The following is a 19,466-nucleotide window of genomic DNA, read 5'->3' as shown; positions in this document are numbered from 1 at the left end:
AGCACAGCCGAGGAGGGAGCGCGGTGCGGGAAGCCGGAAATGTGGCCGGAAAGAAGCTGCGCCGCCAGGAGCAGGTAGCCAACCGGAAGGAGAAGGAGCTCAAGATCGTGGCGAATGTAGAAACGCCAGAGATCGGAGCTACGGTCGAGCCCAGGAACCCGGATTAGGGTTAGGGTTAGGGCTCTGATACCATGAAGACAAGAAGAAAGAACAATTCTTGATTATCAAACAAAGAGATTACAAGGGGTTTTATAGGGAGCCCTAATGGGCTAATAATAGAAAGGGCCCTTAATGGGCTAATAATAGAAAGGAGCTAATAATAGAAAGAAGAAAAGAAAAAGGAAAGGAGACAATAATGTCAACACTCCCCCTCAAGCTGGAGCGTGGATGTTTTCCACACCCAGCTTGGAACAGAGCTCCTCAAACCGAGGGGCATGAAACCCTTTGGTGAAGATGTCTGCAAGCTGTTCAGCTGACGGAACATATGGCGTGCAGAAATTTCCCGACTCAAGCTTCTCTTTAATGAAATGTCGATCGATCTCAATGTGTTTTGTACGATCATGCTGGACGGGATCATGAGCAATGCTGATAGCCGATTTGTTGTCACAGAACAGCTGAACAGGGGAAGAAACCGGACACCTTAGTTCACGAAGCAGTTGGGTAATCCAAAGTGCTTCACAAAGACCATGCGCAAGGGCATGGAACTCTGCTTCAGCACTTGATCGAGAGACCACTTTCTGTTTCTTACTCCTCCAAGTAATAAGATTGCCTCCCAAGAAGGTGCAGTACCCAGAGGTCGACCGACGATCAACCACAGATCCTGCATAATCGGCATCAGTGTAGACTTCTAGACGCAGACCACTGTGACGACGAAATATTAATCCACGGCCAATGGTGCCCTTCAAGAAACGGAGGAGGCGATGGGCAGCATGAAGATGACTCATTCGAGGGTTCTGCATAAACTGACTTAGAACACCCACTGTATATGCAATGTCGGGACGGGTGTGGGTGAGATAGAGCAGTTTGCCCACAAGTCTTCGATATTGTCTGGGCTCAGCCGGATCTTCATTCTCATCCGCACCAAGTCGATGACTCACATCAATCGGTGTCGAAATAGGCTTGGAGTCTTCCTTTCCCAGCTCGCAAAGAAGATCCACTGTATATTTCCGCTGACAGATGAAAATCCCACTCGAAGAATAAGCCACCTCAATACCAAGAAAATATCATAATGGGCCAAGATGACGTATGGCAAAGTCCGACGACAGATACATAGCCAGCTGAGTAATGGACTCCGTATCATCACCCGTGATGATAATGTCATCCACGTACACGAGAAGAATAGCCACTCCCCCGGACGTGGAATGATGGTAGAAAAGCGTGTGATCTCTATTACACTGACGGTATCCCCGGTTCTTCATGGCCATGGTGAAACGGCCAAACCAAGCACGAGGAGATTGCTTCAAACCGTACAGCGCTTTCTTCAGGCGACAAACAATTGAACTCGGAGTAGACGGCACTAAGGAGGCATATCCAGGAGGTAAGGCCATATAGATCTCCTCAGTCAAATCACCATGAAGAAAAGCATTCTTGACATCATATTGCTGCAATATCCAGCCCCGATCGGCGGCAAGAGCCAAGAGAATCCGGACAGTGTTCATCTTGGCCACAGGGGCAAACGTTTCCTGATAATCAATGCCATACTGTTGGGTGAACCCTTGCGCCACAACACGTGCCTTGTGCCTTTCAATAGAGCCGTCGGAATTGTGCTTTACAGCATAAACCCAACGACTGCCAACCAAGTGCTTGCCCGGCGGTAGTGGAACCAGATCCCATGTGTCATTTAGGGCAAGTGCTTGTAACTCCTCCTCCATTGCCCGACGCCAATGAGGAAGAGAGAGGGCTACGTCCACCGTCTTTGGAAGGGAGATAGTGTCAAGGGAGGTGAGAAGAGTGTGGTAGGATGGGGAAAGACGATGAGATGAGATGGATGCGGCTAATGGAGACAATGGAGAAGGATGAGGGCAAGACACAAGTGCTAATGAAGGATTTTCAAGAGGAGTGGATGAGGAGGATGAGGGAACTTCAGGGGTAGGAGGAACACGAGGCTTGCGACGAGCATGAGTGATACCATAGCGTTTTTTTGGCAGGCAACGGCGTAGAGGTAAAGGGGCACAACATAGTGGGATAGAGGGATCCGATGGGGACTCTGCAGGAGGGTTCGATGAAGCAGAGGATGGATCTTTAGTAAGGACAAGTGGATTTGGGATTGGTGCAGGCAGAGGATCAGAGGACAAGGTGTTCATGGGAATATCAGATGGAGGCTCTTCGAGAGGAACAGGCAAGGAAGGACTTGGGACTGGTGACGAGGGAGATGAGTTAGGAAGAATAAGAAATTCAAGGGGATCTGATTGAGGTGGTAAAGAAGGAGAAGGTGGAGAAGAAGAGGGGTAATTCGGAGTGAATTCGTCAAAGGTAGCATCCTTGGTGACAATAAATCGACGAGAGGGTGGATGATAACATCGATAACCCTTTTGAGTAGAAGCATAGCTGACGAAGACACATTGGATGGCCCGAGGATCAAGCTTGTCACGACCAAGATGGTGGTTAGGAGCAAAGCAAACGCACCCAAAGACACGAAGGGTAAGATTGGTTCGGAGAGAAATGTTGGGGAAGGAATGCTGGAGACAATCAATGGGAGTAGAGTAGTTAAGTACGCGAGACGGAAGACGGTTGAGAAGATGAATGGCAGTTAGGACAGCTTCAGCCCAAAAATACTTTGGCACATGCATGTGAAATAAGAGGCTCCGAGCCATTTCAAAAATGTGACGAAATTTTCGTTCTACAACTCCATTTTGCTGGGGGGTGTAAGGACATGTGGTTTCATGGATGATGCCTTTTTCTTGGAAGAAAGTACTTAACGTGGAATTGACATAGTCTCGGGCATTGTCGGAGCGGAAGCGACGAATAGAAGTGCAGAATTGAGTTTGAATGAGAGAGTAGAACTGAGGAATAACAAGGGAGATCTCTGATTTATTTTTCAAGAGATAGGCCCACGTGAAACGAGTAGCGTCATCAATGAATATACATAACCACCGAGCACCGGACGTGCTATGAACAGGGGAGGGTCCCCACACGTCGGTGTGAACGAGAGCAAATGGAGTCGTCAAATGGGAAGAAGAAATAGGATACGTAGTACGATGATGTTTAGCAATTCGACAAGCATCACAAACAAAGAGGTCCACAGAGTGGCCTTGGAAAAGTTTTGGAAATAAACGATAAAGAGTAGCAAAGGATGGATGGCCGAGGCGTCGATGGAGAAGCCACAAACGCTCATGAGACGCCGAAAGGGGAACTGCAGCGGCAGCAACAGCGAGGGGAGACAAGGGAGATCGAACAAGATAGAGACCCTCATGCTCCTCAGCAATGGAAATCGTCCTCCCGACACCTTATCACGATAAAAACAGGTATTAGGAGTGAATGTAAGATCTTGGTTCAGATCACGAACAAGGCGGGATAAAGAAAGAAGATGATGAGCAAGCCGTGGAACATGAAGGACTTTAGTGAGGTTCATCGAAGGAGAGAGAGACACACGACCAATCCCAGCCACAGTGAGAAGATCACCGGAAGCTGTTTTAACTTTGGAGGAGCCGGAGACGGGTTCATAGGTCACAAAAGCTCTAGGATTGGGTGTCATGTGGGCAGTGGCACCAGAGTCAAGAAGCCAAGTGGATGATGATGACGACGGAGATGGTGAAGGAGGAGGAGAAGGAATGGTGGACATACCCGCGTTAGCTAGAGAGCACGAGCCCACGACTGGAGGGTCAAGCAATCGCGAAGACGCCCACTTCTTCAGGTGTAAAGCCGGGAAGAGAAGCACTCGAAGACGCTCCACTTGGAAGAAGACCATAGGACAGAGGCACTTGACCAGGCATCGGTACTTGGTTGACAGAAGGTGCAACCGTGGCGAGATTGCTCTGTTGTGTTCGCTTCCGTTGAAGCTTAAAGCACGCCTCCTTGGGTGACCCGCTTTGCAGTAATTGCAGAAAAGGGAAGGATCACCTTTCGAGGATTCCTCAGTCCGAGTAGATGGACCACGAGACGAAGCTCCTGCTCCAGTCGATGTGGTCGTTACCGAGGAGCGCGTGGAGGAAGACGAATGTGCTACAAGTGCAGAAGCCGGGGTCTGGGACTGCTGAAAGTGAGATTCTTCAATTCTCGCGCTGCGAAGCGCATCCTTGAAGGAAAGCTCTTTCTCCCGGTGTATAAGCTGAGCCCGTACCGCTTCATATTCCGGGTTAAGTCCTATAAGGAACTGAAAAACCCGAAGTTGAAGAGTGTACTTGCGATCCACCGAGTGAGGGTCCGGAGGCATGTAGTGATCAATCTCATTCCACAGAGAAATGAGTTCTGTGCTGTACTCCATGATCGTCCTGTCTCCTTGACGTAGATTGGCGGCCCGATGCACTAGCTCATATAGTGTGGCAATATTATTTTTCTTGGAGTGGCTGTCAAGGGCCGCTTCCCACACAGCCCGGGCAGACTCAAGAGACAGAAATTCACCCTTGATACTCGGTGAAATACTATCCAAAAGCCATCGATGGACCACCCCTTCAACGTCTAGCCAGTCATAGTACTTGGAGTCTGTCTTGGAAGGCCCTTCTTCAAGTAAATGACGCATCACTCGTCCCTTGAGAGTAATCTGGACATATTGCTGCCACTGAAGAAGGTTAAAGCCGGTGAACATCCCATCTGGAGGCATCTGAGGCAGAGAAAACGGTCCAGGTGAAGCCGACCAATTCCCCGACTCAAGAGGTGCCTCCGAAGCATTTGACGTTTGACCCACACTGGGTGGCGTCGATGCTGGTGTCACACCGGAAACCGATACAGGCTCCGTCATCTTGATCACAGAATGAAGTGTCGCACGAGGAGCACAAGGCTGCAGGAACGCCCGCGGCTATTGGCTGCGTGCGCGGCTGAAGAGTCGAGGAGGGAGCGCGGCCGCGACCAAGAGGAGAGCGCGTGGTCGAGAGGGAAGCGTACGCTGCCGAGAGAGAAGCACAGCCGAGGAGGGAGCGCGGTGCGGGAAGCCGGAAATGTGGCCGGAAAGAAGCTGCGCCGCCAGGAGCAGGTAGCCAACCGGAAGGAGAAGGAGCTCAAGATCGTGGCGAATGTAGAAACGCCAGAGATCGGAGCTACGGTCGAGCCCAGGAACCCGGATTAGGGTTAGGGTTAGGGCTCTGATACCATGAAGACAAGAAGAAAGAACAATTCTTGATTATCAAACAAAGAGATTACAAGGGGTTTTATAGGGAGCCCTAATGGGCTAATAATAGAAAGGGCCCTTAATGGGCTAATAATAGAAAGGAGCTAATAATAGAAAGAAGAAAAGAAAAAGGAAAGGAGATAATAATGTCAACAGGGAATAACATGCAGATAACATAAAATACGCAATGTCCACACTCCCCCTCAAGCTGGGGCGTGGATGTTTTCCACACCCAGCTTGACACAGAGTTCCTCAAACCTCGGGGCATGAAGCCCTTTGGTGAAGATGTCCGCAAGCTGATCTGCTGACGGTACATATGGCATACAGAATTTTCCCGACTCCAGCTTCTCTTTAATGAAATGTCGATCGATTTCGATGTGCTTCGTGCGATCATGCTGGACGGGATCATGAGCGATGCTGATAGCTGATTTGTTGTCACAGAACAGCTGAACAGGGGAAGGAACTGGACACCGTAGCTCACTGAGGAGCTGGGTGATCCAAAGTGCTTCACAAAGGCCATGCGCTAATGCATGGAACTCAGCTTCAGCACTGGATCGAGAGACCACCGTCTGCTTCTTGCTCCTCCAAGTAATAAGATTACCTCCCAAGAAGGTGCAGTACCCGGAGGTAGACCGGCGATCAACCACCGAACCTGCATAATCCGCATCGGTATATACCTCGAGTCAAAGACCACTATGACGGCGGAACAGAAGTCCACGGCCAATCGTCCCCTTCAAATAACGGAGAAGGCGATGTGCAGCATGTAGATGGCTCATTCGAGGATTTTGCATAAATTGACTAAGTACACCCACTGAGTACGCGATGTCGGGGCGAGTGTGAGTGAGATAAAGCAGTCTTCCCACCAGTCTGCGATACTGTCCGGGCTCAGCAAGAGTTTCATTTTCATCAACACTAAGTCGATGATTTGCATCAATTGGAGTCGAGATAGGCTTGGAGTCCTCCTTGCCAAGCTCAGAAAGAAGGTCCATCGTGTACTTACGCTGACAGATGAAAATTCCACTGGACGAGTAAGCCACTTCAATCCCAAGGAAATACCGTAATGGACCAAGATGACGAATAGCAAACTCCGAGGACAGATAAGCAGCCAGCTGGGCGATAGTTTCCTTATCATCACCCGTAATAATAATGTCATCCACGTAGACAAGAAGGATAGCAACGCCCCCTGACGTGGAATGACGGTAGAAGAGAGTGTTGTCGCCATTACACTAGCGATATCCACGGGTCTGCATGGCCATAGTGAACCGGCCAAACCAAGCACGAGGAGATTGCTTCAAGCCGTATAAAGCTTTCTTCAAGCGGCAGACAACCGAACTCGAGGTTGATGGAACTAAGGAGGCATACCTAGGAGGTAGAGCCATATAGATCTCCTCAGTCAAGGCACCATGAAGAAAAGCATTCTTGACATCGTACTGTTGCAAGGTCCAGCCACGGTCGGCAGCCAAGGCCAAGAGAATTCGGACAGTATTCATCTTAGCCACAGGAGCAAACGTTTCTTGATAATCAATGCCATATTTCTGCGTAAAACCCTGCGCCACAACACGAGCCTTGTGCCGTTCAATGGAGCCATCAGAATGCTGCTTCACAGCATAAACCCAACGACTGCCAACCAAGTGCTTGCCCGGTGGAAGTGGAACCAGATCCCATGTATCATTGAGAGCGAGTGCGTGAAGCTCCTCCTCCATAGCCCGACGCCAATGAGGAAGCGATAGGGCAACGTCCACCGTCTTCGGAAGGGAGATGGAGTCAAGGGAGGTGAGAAGAGCATGGAAGGATGGGGAGAGACGATGGGAGGCTACGAAAGCGGTTAAGGGATATAAGGGCGAGGGGCGAGTAGAAGAGACGTGGGCTAAGGGGGAATGGTCTGGAGTAGTGGAGGGGGAGGAGGGTAAAGGAGGAGTGGTAGTGGCACGAGATTTGCGACGAGCGAGTGTGAGACCATACCGTTTTTCAGGAGGGCATTGGTGTCGAGGGAAAGGAGCACGAGGAGGAAGAGATAGGTCGGAGGAGGGATCCCCGGGGTGAGTGGATGGGGCTAAAGGAACATCCTCGGGGGGATTAAGCGGAGAAGCCGAAGAGGGAGCAGGAACAGAGGATGACAGATCCACGGTGGGAGCTGGAGGTTCACCTTCAGACGGGACTGGCGAGGAAGGAGGGTTTTGGGAAGGGGGCCGGAGGAGCGGGGGAAAAATAAGAAATTCAAGAGGATCCGACGGTGGGATTAAGGAAGTGGAGTCGGGAGAAGAAGAAATCCAAGATCAGATGCACACGAATTATTTGAAGAAAAATAATGATAGGAGACTTTATGAACAAGTTATCAAGGTGACTCTCATTTACAAGGGCAACAGTCTGTGCAACAGTATACATGAGACAAATGAAAAGATTCAACAGCATGCTCTCTGAATGGAGCCGGATCATTACAGAACCATGACAAGTTCATAAAGTATAGGCCACCTGTGGACTAAGAATTTATTATACATGTTCCCAGTGGGACTTAGTGCCCTCTGAGGAGTCAAATTCTCAACAGGGAGAAGATCCCAGACCCCGAAAAGGTTATCCATAAAGTATTGAAAAAGAGAACAGACAGCAACTCACACCTAGAGCACGACAGATGAGACAGGCATAGTTTCGGTGTCAAATATCAGGTGATATTAGTCTACATCTTCATTCTCCAGGAGGAAGTATCAGGTTCTTGTCTCTTCACTCTTCTCCAAAGCAACCTAGCGAGTTCGGCGATACTGTCTAGAGTCCTGCAAAAGACTCTGGAGACAGATGCTTCAGGTGACATGGTAAAGGCTATCGAGGGGACCAGGCAAGTGCTACAAAGCGGGAGGACTATGCTAGCATTCTGCAAAGGTGCTTGGTGGGAGACATTTACGGGGGCTCTCCCGATTTGGAGGGGGTCAATAGGGGCCTACAGAGGAACTTCCCAGTGACGGAGCTAGCAGGGGTGCAGCAGTTGGATAACAATACCCTATTCCTCCGGGGGTATCGCTGAAGACTTATGTGGCGGTCTGTGGCTGGAGGCAGAGGATCGGAGACACGACGGAGGTGAGATGGCGCCGGGTCCTCCCCATGGACGGGGCAGAAAGGAGGAAACGAGGGGTAGTGGTGGAGGCGCATGGTGTCCCGTTGGTACATCGCAGAAGATTGACATTGGAGAGGATGGTCGAGTCTTTCGGACGGCTTACACATATCATCTCGACGGGGTTGGAGTCGGGGGACCCTAGAGTGGTTTTGATGGAAGTCAAAATGATGGGGGGAGATCCGATACCAGGGTCAATCCAAATCCATTGCTGTGATGGAACTTTCAGAGCGGGTATCTGAGCCAGACCACTCCCGCCGGCACCTTTCGGAACCAGGGGGCACAAGGCACGACAGGGAGAGGTGGTGGGGAGTACTCCCAAGCGTCCAGTCAGCAATAGAGGGGACCAAGCCCAGGGGGAATCTGTGACATCGGCTTCTCCGACGCAATGGACTGCAGATGTTCGAGCAACAAAGAGTAGCGGGTCAGACCCTCCACAAAGGTTGAAGGAATTGGATGCGCCAGCCATCCTAATACCTCAACAGGGTAACCCTGCCACAAAGGGCAAGGACAAAGGGGGAGGAGGTTAAGGGCCGCCCAAAGAACACGTCGTATCACCAAAGAAGATCTCCGTTGGTTTAAAGGCATTGTATATCGTCGGGGGAAGCTAGCCTTGACGGACGAGCAGGGTAAGGCGACATGGCTAGTGTCAGGGAAAAATGGTCAGATGCAGCTGAGAACGGAAGGACCATCAAGGAAGACAGGTCCGCGTCCGTTGGTGGGTGAGGGGACACAAACTGCCGCTGCCCCAAGCCAAGGAGTAGAATCCGTGATAGAGAGGAAGTCAGACATGCAGTTGACGATACGTGAACTGGCAGAGAGAGTGGAGCTCCTACCGGAGCAACCATTGGGGGGCCAATCACCATCACAATTATGAGGTGCATCTCCTGGAATGTACATAGTCTCCGAGATGAGGGGAGACGTGGTGTGGTGGGGGGGTATTTGCGACAATGGGGAGCTGATGTGGTATGCCTACAGGAGAAAATGCTGGAGAGGTGTGATACCAAAGAGTGGAACTTGGTGGGACGAGGGTTCTTGGAGGGTTTCGTGGCAGTCAATGCAATCGGCAGATCAGGGGGCTTTTGGTGGCATGGAACATGGTGACCTATGCTAAGGAGGGGTCTTGGACAGGGCAGTATGTGGCTGCAGTTAAAATCAAGAGAAGGTGCGACAACCGCCACTATGTGGTGGCATCAGTCTACGGCCCAGTGATTGCGGCACGCCGGTACATGCTATGGGAGGAGCTGGAGGCCGTGGCCTCGCTCTTCCAAGGGACTGCCATGCTTATTGGAGGGGATTTCAACGTGACATTAGAGTCGGGCGATAGGCCGGACAGGACGGGAAGGCAAGATCTGGGTTCGGAGGAGTTTTGGTCCTTTATATCACGAGCGGGCATGCAAGAAATGGGGCCGATGAATTGTGTCTACACATGGAGAAGTACGAGGGGGCCTAATACTCTCTCCGGGTTGGACAGGTTTCTCTGCTCAGTGGAGTTATTGGAAGAATACCCGTTGGCCGATGTGCGTGCACTCCCTAAACCGTTGTCGGATCACACCCCAATTTTATGGCAGAGTAATGCCGGCCAAAACAGACCCACATACTTCAAGATGGATAAATCATGGTTGCGGGAGAAAGGTTTTAGAGAAGACGTGATGTCATGGTGGTCATCTCAACCCAGCGAAGGCACAGCCACGGTGCAACAGGCCTCCAAACTGGCAGGCTTGCGCCTTCATCTATCAGAATTCAAGAAAAAGATCCGAGAAGAACGTCACCGCCGTAGAGATGAAGCCCTTACACGAGTTCAGCAGATAGATGTCCTCAAAGATGCACGGGGCTTAACTGATACGGAGCGCACGGAGAGAAAAAACTGCAGAGGGATAGTTGAAGACGAAGACAAGAAGCTAGAGCTGGACTGGAGGCAGCGATCTCGCCAACTATGGCATAAGGATGGGGACGCCAATACTCGGTTTTTCCACTTAGCGGCAAATGGAAGACGGCGCTCAAATCAAATACTCGGAGTGAAAGTGGGGGCGCAAGAATTTGTCGGGACACAGATGGTTGGAGAAGCGCTGGCAAACCATTTCAGAGAAGTGACCAGAAGAGGGCCTCGGAACCATTGGAGATGGAGCGGTAGAAGTGCATCCAAGTTAACACAAGTCCAACAAGATGAGCTGATGAAGCCATTCCTGGTAGAAGAAGTGAGGAAGGCAATCAAGGGCTTGAATGAAGTGGGTGCATCATGCCCCGATGGATTCCCAGTATTCTTCTTCAGTGAATTTTGGGAGGTCGTCGGATCAGAGGTGATGAGTACATTGGAAGAATTCCGGCGTGGTAATTATGGCTTGGAGAGACTAAACCGATCATATTTATTTCTGCTGCCCAAGCGCTCTGGGGCCATCAACGTGGGGGATTTTAGGCCCATTGCACTCTCGAATTCCATATATCTTATCATCGCCAAGGTGTTGGCAAACAAGCTAAGGGTGATAATTGGAGACCTGATCGGACCCGTCCAATCAGCTTTCATCCCTCGTAGACAACTGGTGGACAGTGCGGTGGTGGCAGGGGAGATCGTATCCACATGGAAGGCGAAGAAGAGTAAGGGTTTCATATGGAAAGTTGATTTTGCAAAAGCATATGACTCGCTTGACTGGAGATTTCTATGGTCTGTTATGCGCAAACGTAGGTTCCCCTATGAGTGGGTGACATGGGTGAAACTGTGTGTTACGTCTCACTCATTCTCGATATTGGTCAATGGTCGAGCTGAGGGGGGATGGATCCGGCCACAAAGGGGAGTCCGACAAGGTTGCCCACTAGCACCGTTGTTGTTTGTACTTGCGGTGGACACACCGGTCACATGCACAGTCAAAGCCTGCGAGCAGGGCCTTTTCAAAGGATTCCAAACAGCAAGCTACCCCGAGGGCATCCCGCTTTTGCAATATGCGTATGACACCACATTTTTCATTGAAGGCTTGATGACAGAAGCTCGTACTCTATCAGCATTACTAGATCTGTTTGCAGACTTCTCAGGACTGCAACTAAATCGAGCTAAGTCCGCATTTGTAGGCTTTGGACTTACTTCAGAGGAAGAGACACAATGTGCCGAAGCTTTAGGCACACCTCGTGGATCGCTCCGGATGTGTTACTTGGGTCTCCCATTAACAGGGCGACGTATTCTAGCAGCTGATTGGCATTCGGTGGTGGAGAAAGTAGAAAGGAGGCTGGAAGGATGGCAGAACAAAGTACTTTCGAAAGGGGTTCGACTGGTGCTTCTACGATCGGTGCTTTCTGCGATTCCGATATTTTACTTATCGGTATTTAAAATACCAGCGGAAGTGGTGAAGCGTCTGGAGGGGGCGATGAGGACGTTTTTTTGGGGAGGCAGTGGAGAGGAAGACCGAAAGGGGGTGCCGCTAGTAGCGTGGGAGATTCTATGCAGACCTGTAAAGCACGGAGGGCTGGGGATCCTACATCTGAAGTCAATGAATTTGACACTGTTGACCAAGTGGGTGGAAAAGATTGCGACTTCAGCGGAGGGGCTGGTTTTCAACATCCCGAGAGACAGATATGGCTCCAAGATAGACTGGGAGAGACGCTGGGCTAGAGTCAGAGGAAAGTCCCCTTTCCGGAGCGGCCTGCATCAAGCCATACCTCGCATTCTCCGGTTCTTTCAGCCCAGATTGGGAGATGGGACAATATTTTGATTTTGGACCGACAATTGGTCCAACCACGGCCCAATGCATTTGAGGTTCCCAAGGCTATTTGCGTTAGCACGGAATCCAGAGGCCACGGTCAGGGAATGTTGGGACGAAGCGTGGGTCCCTATGTTGACAGAAGCTTTATTAGAGCCGTGGTTTGGGGAGCTGATGGAGCTGCAAGAGTCACTGTTACCCTTCAGACCAATAGCTGATTCCCAGGACGGTTGGATATGGTGGGGGTCGTCCTTCTCGGTGAAAGGTGCATATTTGAAAATCCAAGGAGCAGCTCGGGACGACGAGACGACAAGTAAGGCCTGCCATATGTTGATGACGCGCAAAGTCCCCTTTAAAGTGCGACTCTTCAGCTGGTTGTTGAGGCGTCGAAGGCTTGTCACACGAGTCTACCGACGAAAATGGTCCCCTGCGGCTCCCATGACTGCCCTATGTGTGACGGGGGAGAGGAAAATTGCTCCCACCTGTTCTTCGCATGTCAATTCGCACAGGGCGTTTGGGCATTGCAACAATTGTTGGGGGTGGATATCTCCTCAGACGAGGCCTTTTTGGCTTCCGTTTCTGACGGAAGACACGGAAGCCGACTTGATTGGGGACGCTTGCTCGCGGTGCTCTGGACCATATGGATACATCGAAATGAGGTGGTGTTTAACAAGAGGCCGGCTTCAGTAGAGAATGCCGTTCATGATGTGGAGGCGCTGAAGTCGTTTTGGGGTGGAGGGAGAGGATAGACTTTTTTGAGTATGATTGTACATTGGTTGTACACAATTTTTATCGTTAATGATAGCAAGTAGGCCACCGGTTCCGGGTGGTCTTCTTTATTGTTCAAAAAATATATATTTTCAGACATTAACCCCCAGTTCAATGGGGTTACTATCTACCTTGGAGCAAGCTGGAAGAGCGATCCCTTGTGAGGAAGGGAATATTATCCTCCGATGAATATGATATCTCGCCAGAGGATCCTAGGTAGGACGAGCAAGCCCTTATTTGACTGTGGATTCTGGGGTTCATGAACTCAGAGATGGTGGCAACTTCCCATATGGTGAAACAGCGACTGAAATGTGGGATGAGATCAACAAGAATTGTGCCAAGCAGTACAATGGCTGGAGAATTCATGATCCTACTGTCAAGGCAATCCAGGATAAGCAAGGGGAGGATCCAGTCATGGCTTACCAATGCAAGCTAAAAGCTTTGTGGTGGGAGATAGGCCACTACTGGTTTATCAAGAGGTCCCAGTCAGAGAAAAGAAAGTTTATTTTTAAGCACAGGTTGTTCGACTTTCTCATTGGCCTCAACCTTGAATGTGAAACCCTGAGGAGTAAGATGATTTATCGCGAGAATACAACTCCAACACCACCCTTCCAACACCTGCTGCTGGCCTACAATTGCACCCCTTATGAACTTCCGCCAAGGGGCAGCATGTTGACCTTGCGATTCTAACGTGCGAGTTCAGCTCTCATACCTTGGGATTTTTTTCAAAACAAAAAAAAAATTCAAGCGCCAACAATTGTGCTTATATCATCTTGAATGTATCTGAAGAGGATGTTGCCCTCCAACACTAACATTATCAAGCCCCATATGCACCAATAGAACCCAATTATATGCTGAACCAAGAAGGGTATGTACCAATTAGTGATGAACTAATGTCAACTGCTACGGCTGAGCTCTGAGCTATTACACAGGCCAAAAGTAAAGTCCCATAAAATCAAGACATCTGTCAAGACTTTCACAAATCATATCTGAAACCAGTTCAAGTACACTGTGATAATGATCCAGCCCTTTGCATTTCACACAACGCAGTTCAACATGACTGCACTTATACGTCAAAATGGACTAATATTATATCAAGGAGACTCAAAACAGGTATATGCACCACGTGTCAAATCAATGGAATAATGTGCAAAAATCTCACCAAAATATGAACCCAAGATATTTTTTCTTGTGGAAACTAACATCAGGCATTCGTTTCTCTTAGCCTTGGAGCTTCAAATTCCTTTTTCAAAATGAAACAGGTTCATGCTTTAGAAAATGTATACAGCATGAAAAATACTTCAAGGTTACTGGGTTTCTGAAAGCAGTCCACCGGATGCACTCATCACTTGTATTGGAAAGACATCCAAAATGATGCAGGAATTCATGAAAAGCTACTGAATATTCTGCACTTCAATAATTTATGGTCAAAACAACGTCAACTATAAGACCAATTCCGCACTAGATATTTGCTTTGATATAAAATTCAATCTCAAACCAAAAGGATAAAGGAAGAAAATGATGTTTTCCTATTTCATAACATATTTAGGGACAAGATCTAACAAGGTATATGGAATAAGGTATATAATTCCAAAACAGAACATGAATTAAGATCCAGAATCATACCAGTTGGACTTTATCAGGTTTTGAGCCAACGGAGTTGCGACGTCCCCCTGACTTGTCACCATCATCCAATTTCGGAACCACAGCGGAGAAAAGCTTTTCAAGTTCTATCATGTCGAAATCGGATGAACTAAAAAAGGGGAAAACAAAATATACCACTAAAAACGCAAGTAAAACTGAATTCACCAGATGACAGGAAAGAAAATTTGATGAGAAAATCTAACAACGTATATAGCCATAAGAATCAATATACAAGAATGGATAGATAGCCGATACCTAGGCGAATCATCATATCTTTGCAACTCTGCCCACAAGCTTCCCTGAACTGCCCTAGTAACTTTTACCCAATGCAAGGGTTTTAATGTTGATTTGCGAGTAGAAGCAGAGCTTTGGCTCCCTAACTTTGATAAATTATTTCCTTTTCCATTTCCAAGATATTTTGGGGGTCCAGATCCTTGAGCACCAGGAAGAGGCCTGGGAGCACCAGGAGCCCTTGGTGGGGCTGGAGGACCAGAACCATGTGACCCCGGAGGTGGTGACAGGACGTTAGAAACCTTTGATGGTGGTGGGGGAGCAGAGGGAGGCATTGGTGGGGGAGCTGGAGTACTGGGAGCCCTTGGTGCCGTTGGCGGACCAGCCGCATGCCTTACAAGTGGGAATGGAGGTGGATGAGGTACAAAGTCATTTCCTAAAGAAGGTGAGGGTGGAGCGCCAACCACTTGAGGAGGCAAGGGAGGTGGTGGTGGTGGCAGAGGAGGAGAGGGTACATTTCTAAAACCTTGATGGCTAGGTGGTGGCGGCGGTGGAGGGGGAGGTGCTGTTCTACCTCCTTGTTGATGAGGTGGTGGTGGCGGAGGTGGAGGGGGTGGGGATGCTCTAGTTCCATGATGAAGAAGTGGTGATGGAGGTGGAGGGGTTGGTGCTGTTCTTGTTCTTTGAGGATGAGGAGGTGGCGGTGGAGGGGGAGGGGTTGGGGTTGTTCTAGTATCTTGAAGAAGAGGTGGTGGTGGCGGTGGAGGGGGTGGTGTTGTTCTCGTTCCTTGTTGATGAGGTGGAGGTGGTGGAGGTGGAGGGGGTGGGGATGCTCTAGTTCCATGATGAAGAAGTGGTGGTGGAGGTGGAGGGGGTGGTGCTGTTCTTGTTCCTTGAGGGTGAGGTGGTGGCGGTGGCTGCGGAGGGAGTGGGGCTGTTCTAGTTCCTTGAGGAAGAGGTGGTGGCGGTGGAGGGGGTGGTGCTGTTCTTGTTCCTTGAGGAAGAGGTGGTGGTGGAGGTGGAGGGGGTGGTGCTGTTCTTGTTCCTTGAGGAAGAGGTGGAGGTGGGGGGGGTGGTGCTGTTCTTGTTCCTTGAGGAAGAGGTGGTGGTGGAGGTGGAGGGGGTGGTGCTGTTCTTGTTCCCTGAGGGTGAGGTGGTGGAGGTGGCGGCGGAGGAGGTGGGGCTATTCTAGTTCCTTGAGGAAGAGGTGGTGGTGGTGGCGGCGGAGGAGGGGGGGCTGTTCTAGTTCCTTGAGGAAGAGGTGGTGGTGGAGGTGGAGGGGGTGGTGCTGTTCTAGTTCCTTGAGGAAGAGGTGGTGGTGGTGGTGGAGGAGGTGGGGCTGTTCTAGTTCCTTGAGGAAGAGGTGGTGGTGGTGGTGGTGGGGGTGGGGTTGTTCTAGTTCCTTGAGGAATAGGTGGTGGCGGTGGTGGAGGAGGTGGGGCTGTTCTAGTTCCTTGAGGAAGAGGTGGTGGTGGTGGTGGAAGGGGTGGGGTTGTTCTAGTTCCTTGAGGAAGAGGTGGTGGTGGCAGCGGAGGAGGTGGGGCTGTTCTTGTTCCTTGAGGAAGAGGTGGTGGTGGTGGAGGTGGAGGGGGTGGTGCTGTTCTAGTTCCTTGAGGAAGAGGTGGTGGTGGCGGCGGAGGGGGTGCTGCTGTTCTTGTTCCCTGAGGGTGAGGTGGGGGAGGTGGCAGCGGAGGGGTTGGGCCTGTTCTAGTTCCTTGAGGAAGAGGTGGAGGTGGCGGTGGTGGTGGTGGTGGTGGGGTTGGGACTGTTCTTGATCCTCTATCAAGAGGTGGGGTTGGTGGTGGAGGGGTTGGGGTTGCTCTTGTTTCCTGTAGAAGAGGAAGTGGTGGTGGTGGTGGCGAAGGGGGTGGAATTGTTCTGGTTCCCCGGGGAAGAGGCGGCGGAGGTGGTGGTGGAGGGGGTGGGGGTACTCTTGTTCCTTGAAGAAGAGGAGGCAGCAGTGGTGTGGGTGGAGGGGGTGGGGATGCTCTTGTTCCTTGAGGATGAGGAGAAGGCAGCAGCAGCGGCGGTGGTGGTGGTGGTGGAGGGGGTTCTCTGGTTCCTTGAGTACGAGGAGGCAGTGGTGGTGTTGGTGGTGGTGGAGGGGGTGGGGGTGCTCTTGTTCCTTGAGGAATAGGACGCATCAGTGGTGTGGGTGGGGAGGGTGGGGATGCTCTTGTTCCTTGAAGAGAAGGCAGTGGTGGCGTAGGTGGTGATGGCGGTGGAGGAGGGGGTCCAGTTTTGCATTCCAATTCACTGCATGGGATGTGCTGTTTGGGCCTGAACTTGAGATCAGAGTTATACCTTGACCCTGATTTAGCCCTTTCCATATGTTTTGCACTAGGATTAATAGCCTTACGACCACCCATCTGCACTTTTGATTCATACAATGAAGATACACCTGGTTCATTGTCTGCACTGGCTTTGGCATCTTCGGTGACCACGTCTGGTATGACTTCTCTCAGCATTATGGCTTCCGATCCAACTGCCTTGCTTGAAAGATTATTACCACGACCCTGATCCATGAAGGGACTTAAATGTATTGAATATTCAAGGCCAGAATCCCGCTGTACTTCTTCTGAGTCAACAGTACTAAAAATTTCTTCAGCTTCAAAAAACTCCTCTCCAGATGCATCTTCAAGCACCTCTTCATCTTCCACCGCATCTTTCAGGGGCAATTTCGATTGAAAAGAACCCACGTTGGATAATCTCACCTGAATTTAAACACATGCCTGTCCTTACTTTAAATCTTCTAACCTACATTTAAGTAAACAGAAATACCTACCTCAGCTTTGAAGTTTTCTGAAAACTGACCCACATAATTCCAAATCAAGTCAATTTCATTGTGGCTCAGGGTCAATGAATTATCCTGAATGAATGTTGTATTAAACATCACTCGGAATAACAATTCCTCATGATGTAGATCCCCATTTTGATAAAAGAATTCAAGAACAACATCTCCATGGACATGACATTGAATATTCAACTTCATCAGGGAAAGCTTTTCCTGCAGAAATACAATTGATAATTAGTACTTGACCAAGAGAAGTGGTCGGAATAAAAAAGCAACAACTTTGATAAAATAGAAGATGACCTGTTCCTGATACCATTCACTTTTCTTCATCTTCCCAGATGAGAAAAGAAGTGTGGACCTTTTCTCTGCAGAGAGCACGGGATCATAACCATGAACGCGGACCATGGGTGAGAAATCTCCATTCTCAAAGAAACTTGGAATGGATGAAATTACTAGACAATCTAGGATTGCAGGTGCATCTTTTGGTGACCATTCTGTCCGAACATTCATACTGGAAGAGTACTGAAGATATCTCAGATGGGACGGTTGATGGTTGAGGGAGGGGAACAAAAGCTCTGTTGGGAATTGCTTGTACATCATTTCCAATGTTTTCTTCTCCTCTGTGTACTGTCGGCGGTAAAGCAGAAGTGCGGCAAGCATGAATGCAAGCACAGGCCAACCACCTCTGTCGCAATGCATGAGCAGTATATTTTTCCCCCCATCCTTGGACAGCCAACTCTCACTAGACGTCAATAAATGATGGATCATCGCCAATGGGAGCAATGGGCAGCCTTCAAAATATTGTGGGTATTCCATGACTCTTACATCGTTCTCTGCTAGGACATAGGACGTCTGACTCCTCTTGCCCTTTTCTGTAAAGCTGCAAACCATATAAGAAGCCTCCGGGAAAATAACTTTCAATTGTTCCATGATGCCGCGCAGGTAATCCTCGTATTCATGTTCTCCCAGGGTTTCAGCAGCAAAGCAACAATCAAAAACTGAGCGTATAAGAACGCAAGAATCGTGAGACAATAGAAATTGCAAACTTAAAGAGCAGAAATATCTAAAAACAACATCCGTTCACGCATAAAACTGTCAAAAATCCGAGGAGGTCGCCCTTGTCGTTCCCGACTCCTAGAATTTTCATTGTAAAACAGCCAAAACCGATGGATAAGCATAAATTAATCACTTCACAAGAATTGCGGTATACGTGATCTAGACACCTGCGTAGCTATTTAACAAAATTTTGCGAAACAAAATTTTGCTGAAGACAGAATGCGACGAAGTAGGTATTCCATCGAGGAAGGAAACTTCGAAAAACTTCATCAAAATTGTGCGTTCATTCAAAACGTCAGAAACAGAACTCTTGACCGAATGACGGCGAAAGAAGCTCAGAATCTCGATAGAAAACACCATTTTGTGGCGCAAGTTATAGGAATTCACACCACTGCGTCACATTGACAACGAAACTATTACCGTAGATCCTTTCGGATATCTCTAAGAGGTGATCAGGGGGCTTCCGGTAGAAGAGCCTTTTGAACAGCGCCATTCGACAGCTCCGTTGCGGAAGCCAGCCCAATCAGTAATCCAAAAATCAAAGATAAAATCCCATCCCAGAGATGAGAGGAATAGTATTGCAACCCCGAGAGATCCAGCGTCTAGCAAATTTCGACGAAAACGGTCACGAATTTCGGCCAGCTGCTCCCCCTCCTTTCTCCTTTTTCTTTCCCCTTCTGTTTTGAGTTGGATACAGGACGACGAGTCACGGAGCCAAGTCTTCGGGACGGATGACAGAATGAGACGGATAAGATGTAACGGTTGACGCTGTAGTCTTGAGTTAATAACCGGCTCTCGATGACGTAATAGAACGATTTGTTCAAAGACTTTTGTGACGTAACGAAACGACGTGCCGTCGTCCGTCCCGGACTTATTCTCTGCCTTGGTGGACTGGCGGCTGCGTTGGTAATCTACGTG

The 19,466-nt window shown here is 49.5% G+C and overlaps 1 protein-coding gene across 4 annotated transcripts in view; it reads right to left on the bottom strand.

Moving 5' to 3' along the window:
- The window catches only part of LOC144702193 (formin-like protein 20), a 62,225-nt gene extending 42,988 nt beyond the window's left edge, over window positions 1-19,237 (bottom strand). For 3 of the 4 annotated variants that reach the window (XM_078574133.1, XM_078574134.1, XM_078574135.1), the window contains exons 1-5: window positions 18,969-19,237; window positions 17,793-18,490; window positions 17,484-17,705; window positions 14,723-17,412; window positions 14,450-14,576 (exon numbers count right to left, since the gene is read on the bottom strand). In XM_078574133.1, the coding sequence (XP_078430259.1) occupies window positions 14,450-14,576; window positions 14,723-17,412; window positions 17,484-17,705; window positions 17,793-18,490; window positions 18,969-19,041 (3,810 nt within the window). In that variant the 5' untranslated portion in view covers window positions 19,042-19,237. The remainder of the gene's footprint in view (window positions 1-14,449; window positions 14,577-14,722; window positions 17,413-17,483; window positions 17,706-17,792; window positions 18,491-18,968) is intronic. The other variant, XM_078574132.1, reaches the window with a different exon arrangement.
- Window positions 19,238-19,466: the final 229 nt, after the last annotated feature.

This window comes from Wolffia australiana, chromosome 4 (genome assembly GCF_029677425.1).
Source record: "Wolffia australiana isolate 7733 chromosome 4, ASM2967742v1".
NCBI classification, from domain to species: domain Eukaryota; kingdom Viridiplantae; phylum Streptophyta; class Magnoliopsida; order Alismatales; family Araceae; genus Wolffia; species Wolffia australiana.
This window is presented reverse-complemented; position numbering and strand designations above follow the sequence as displayed.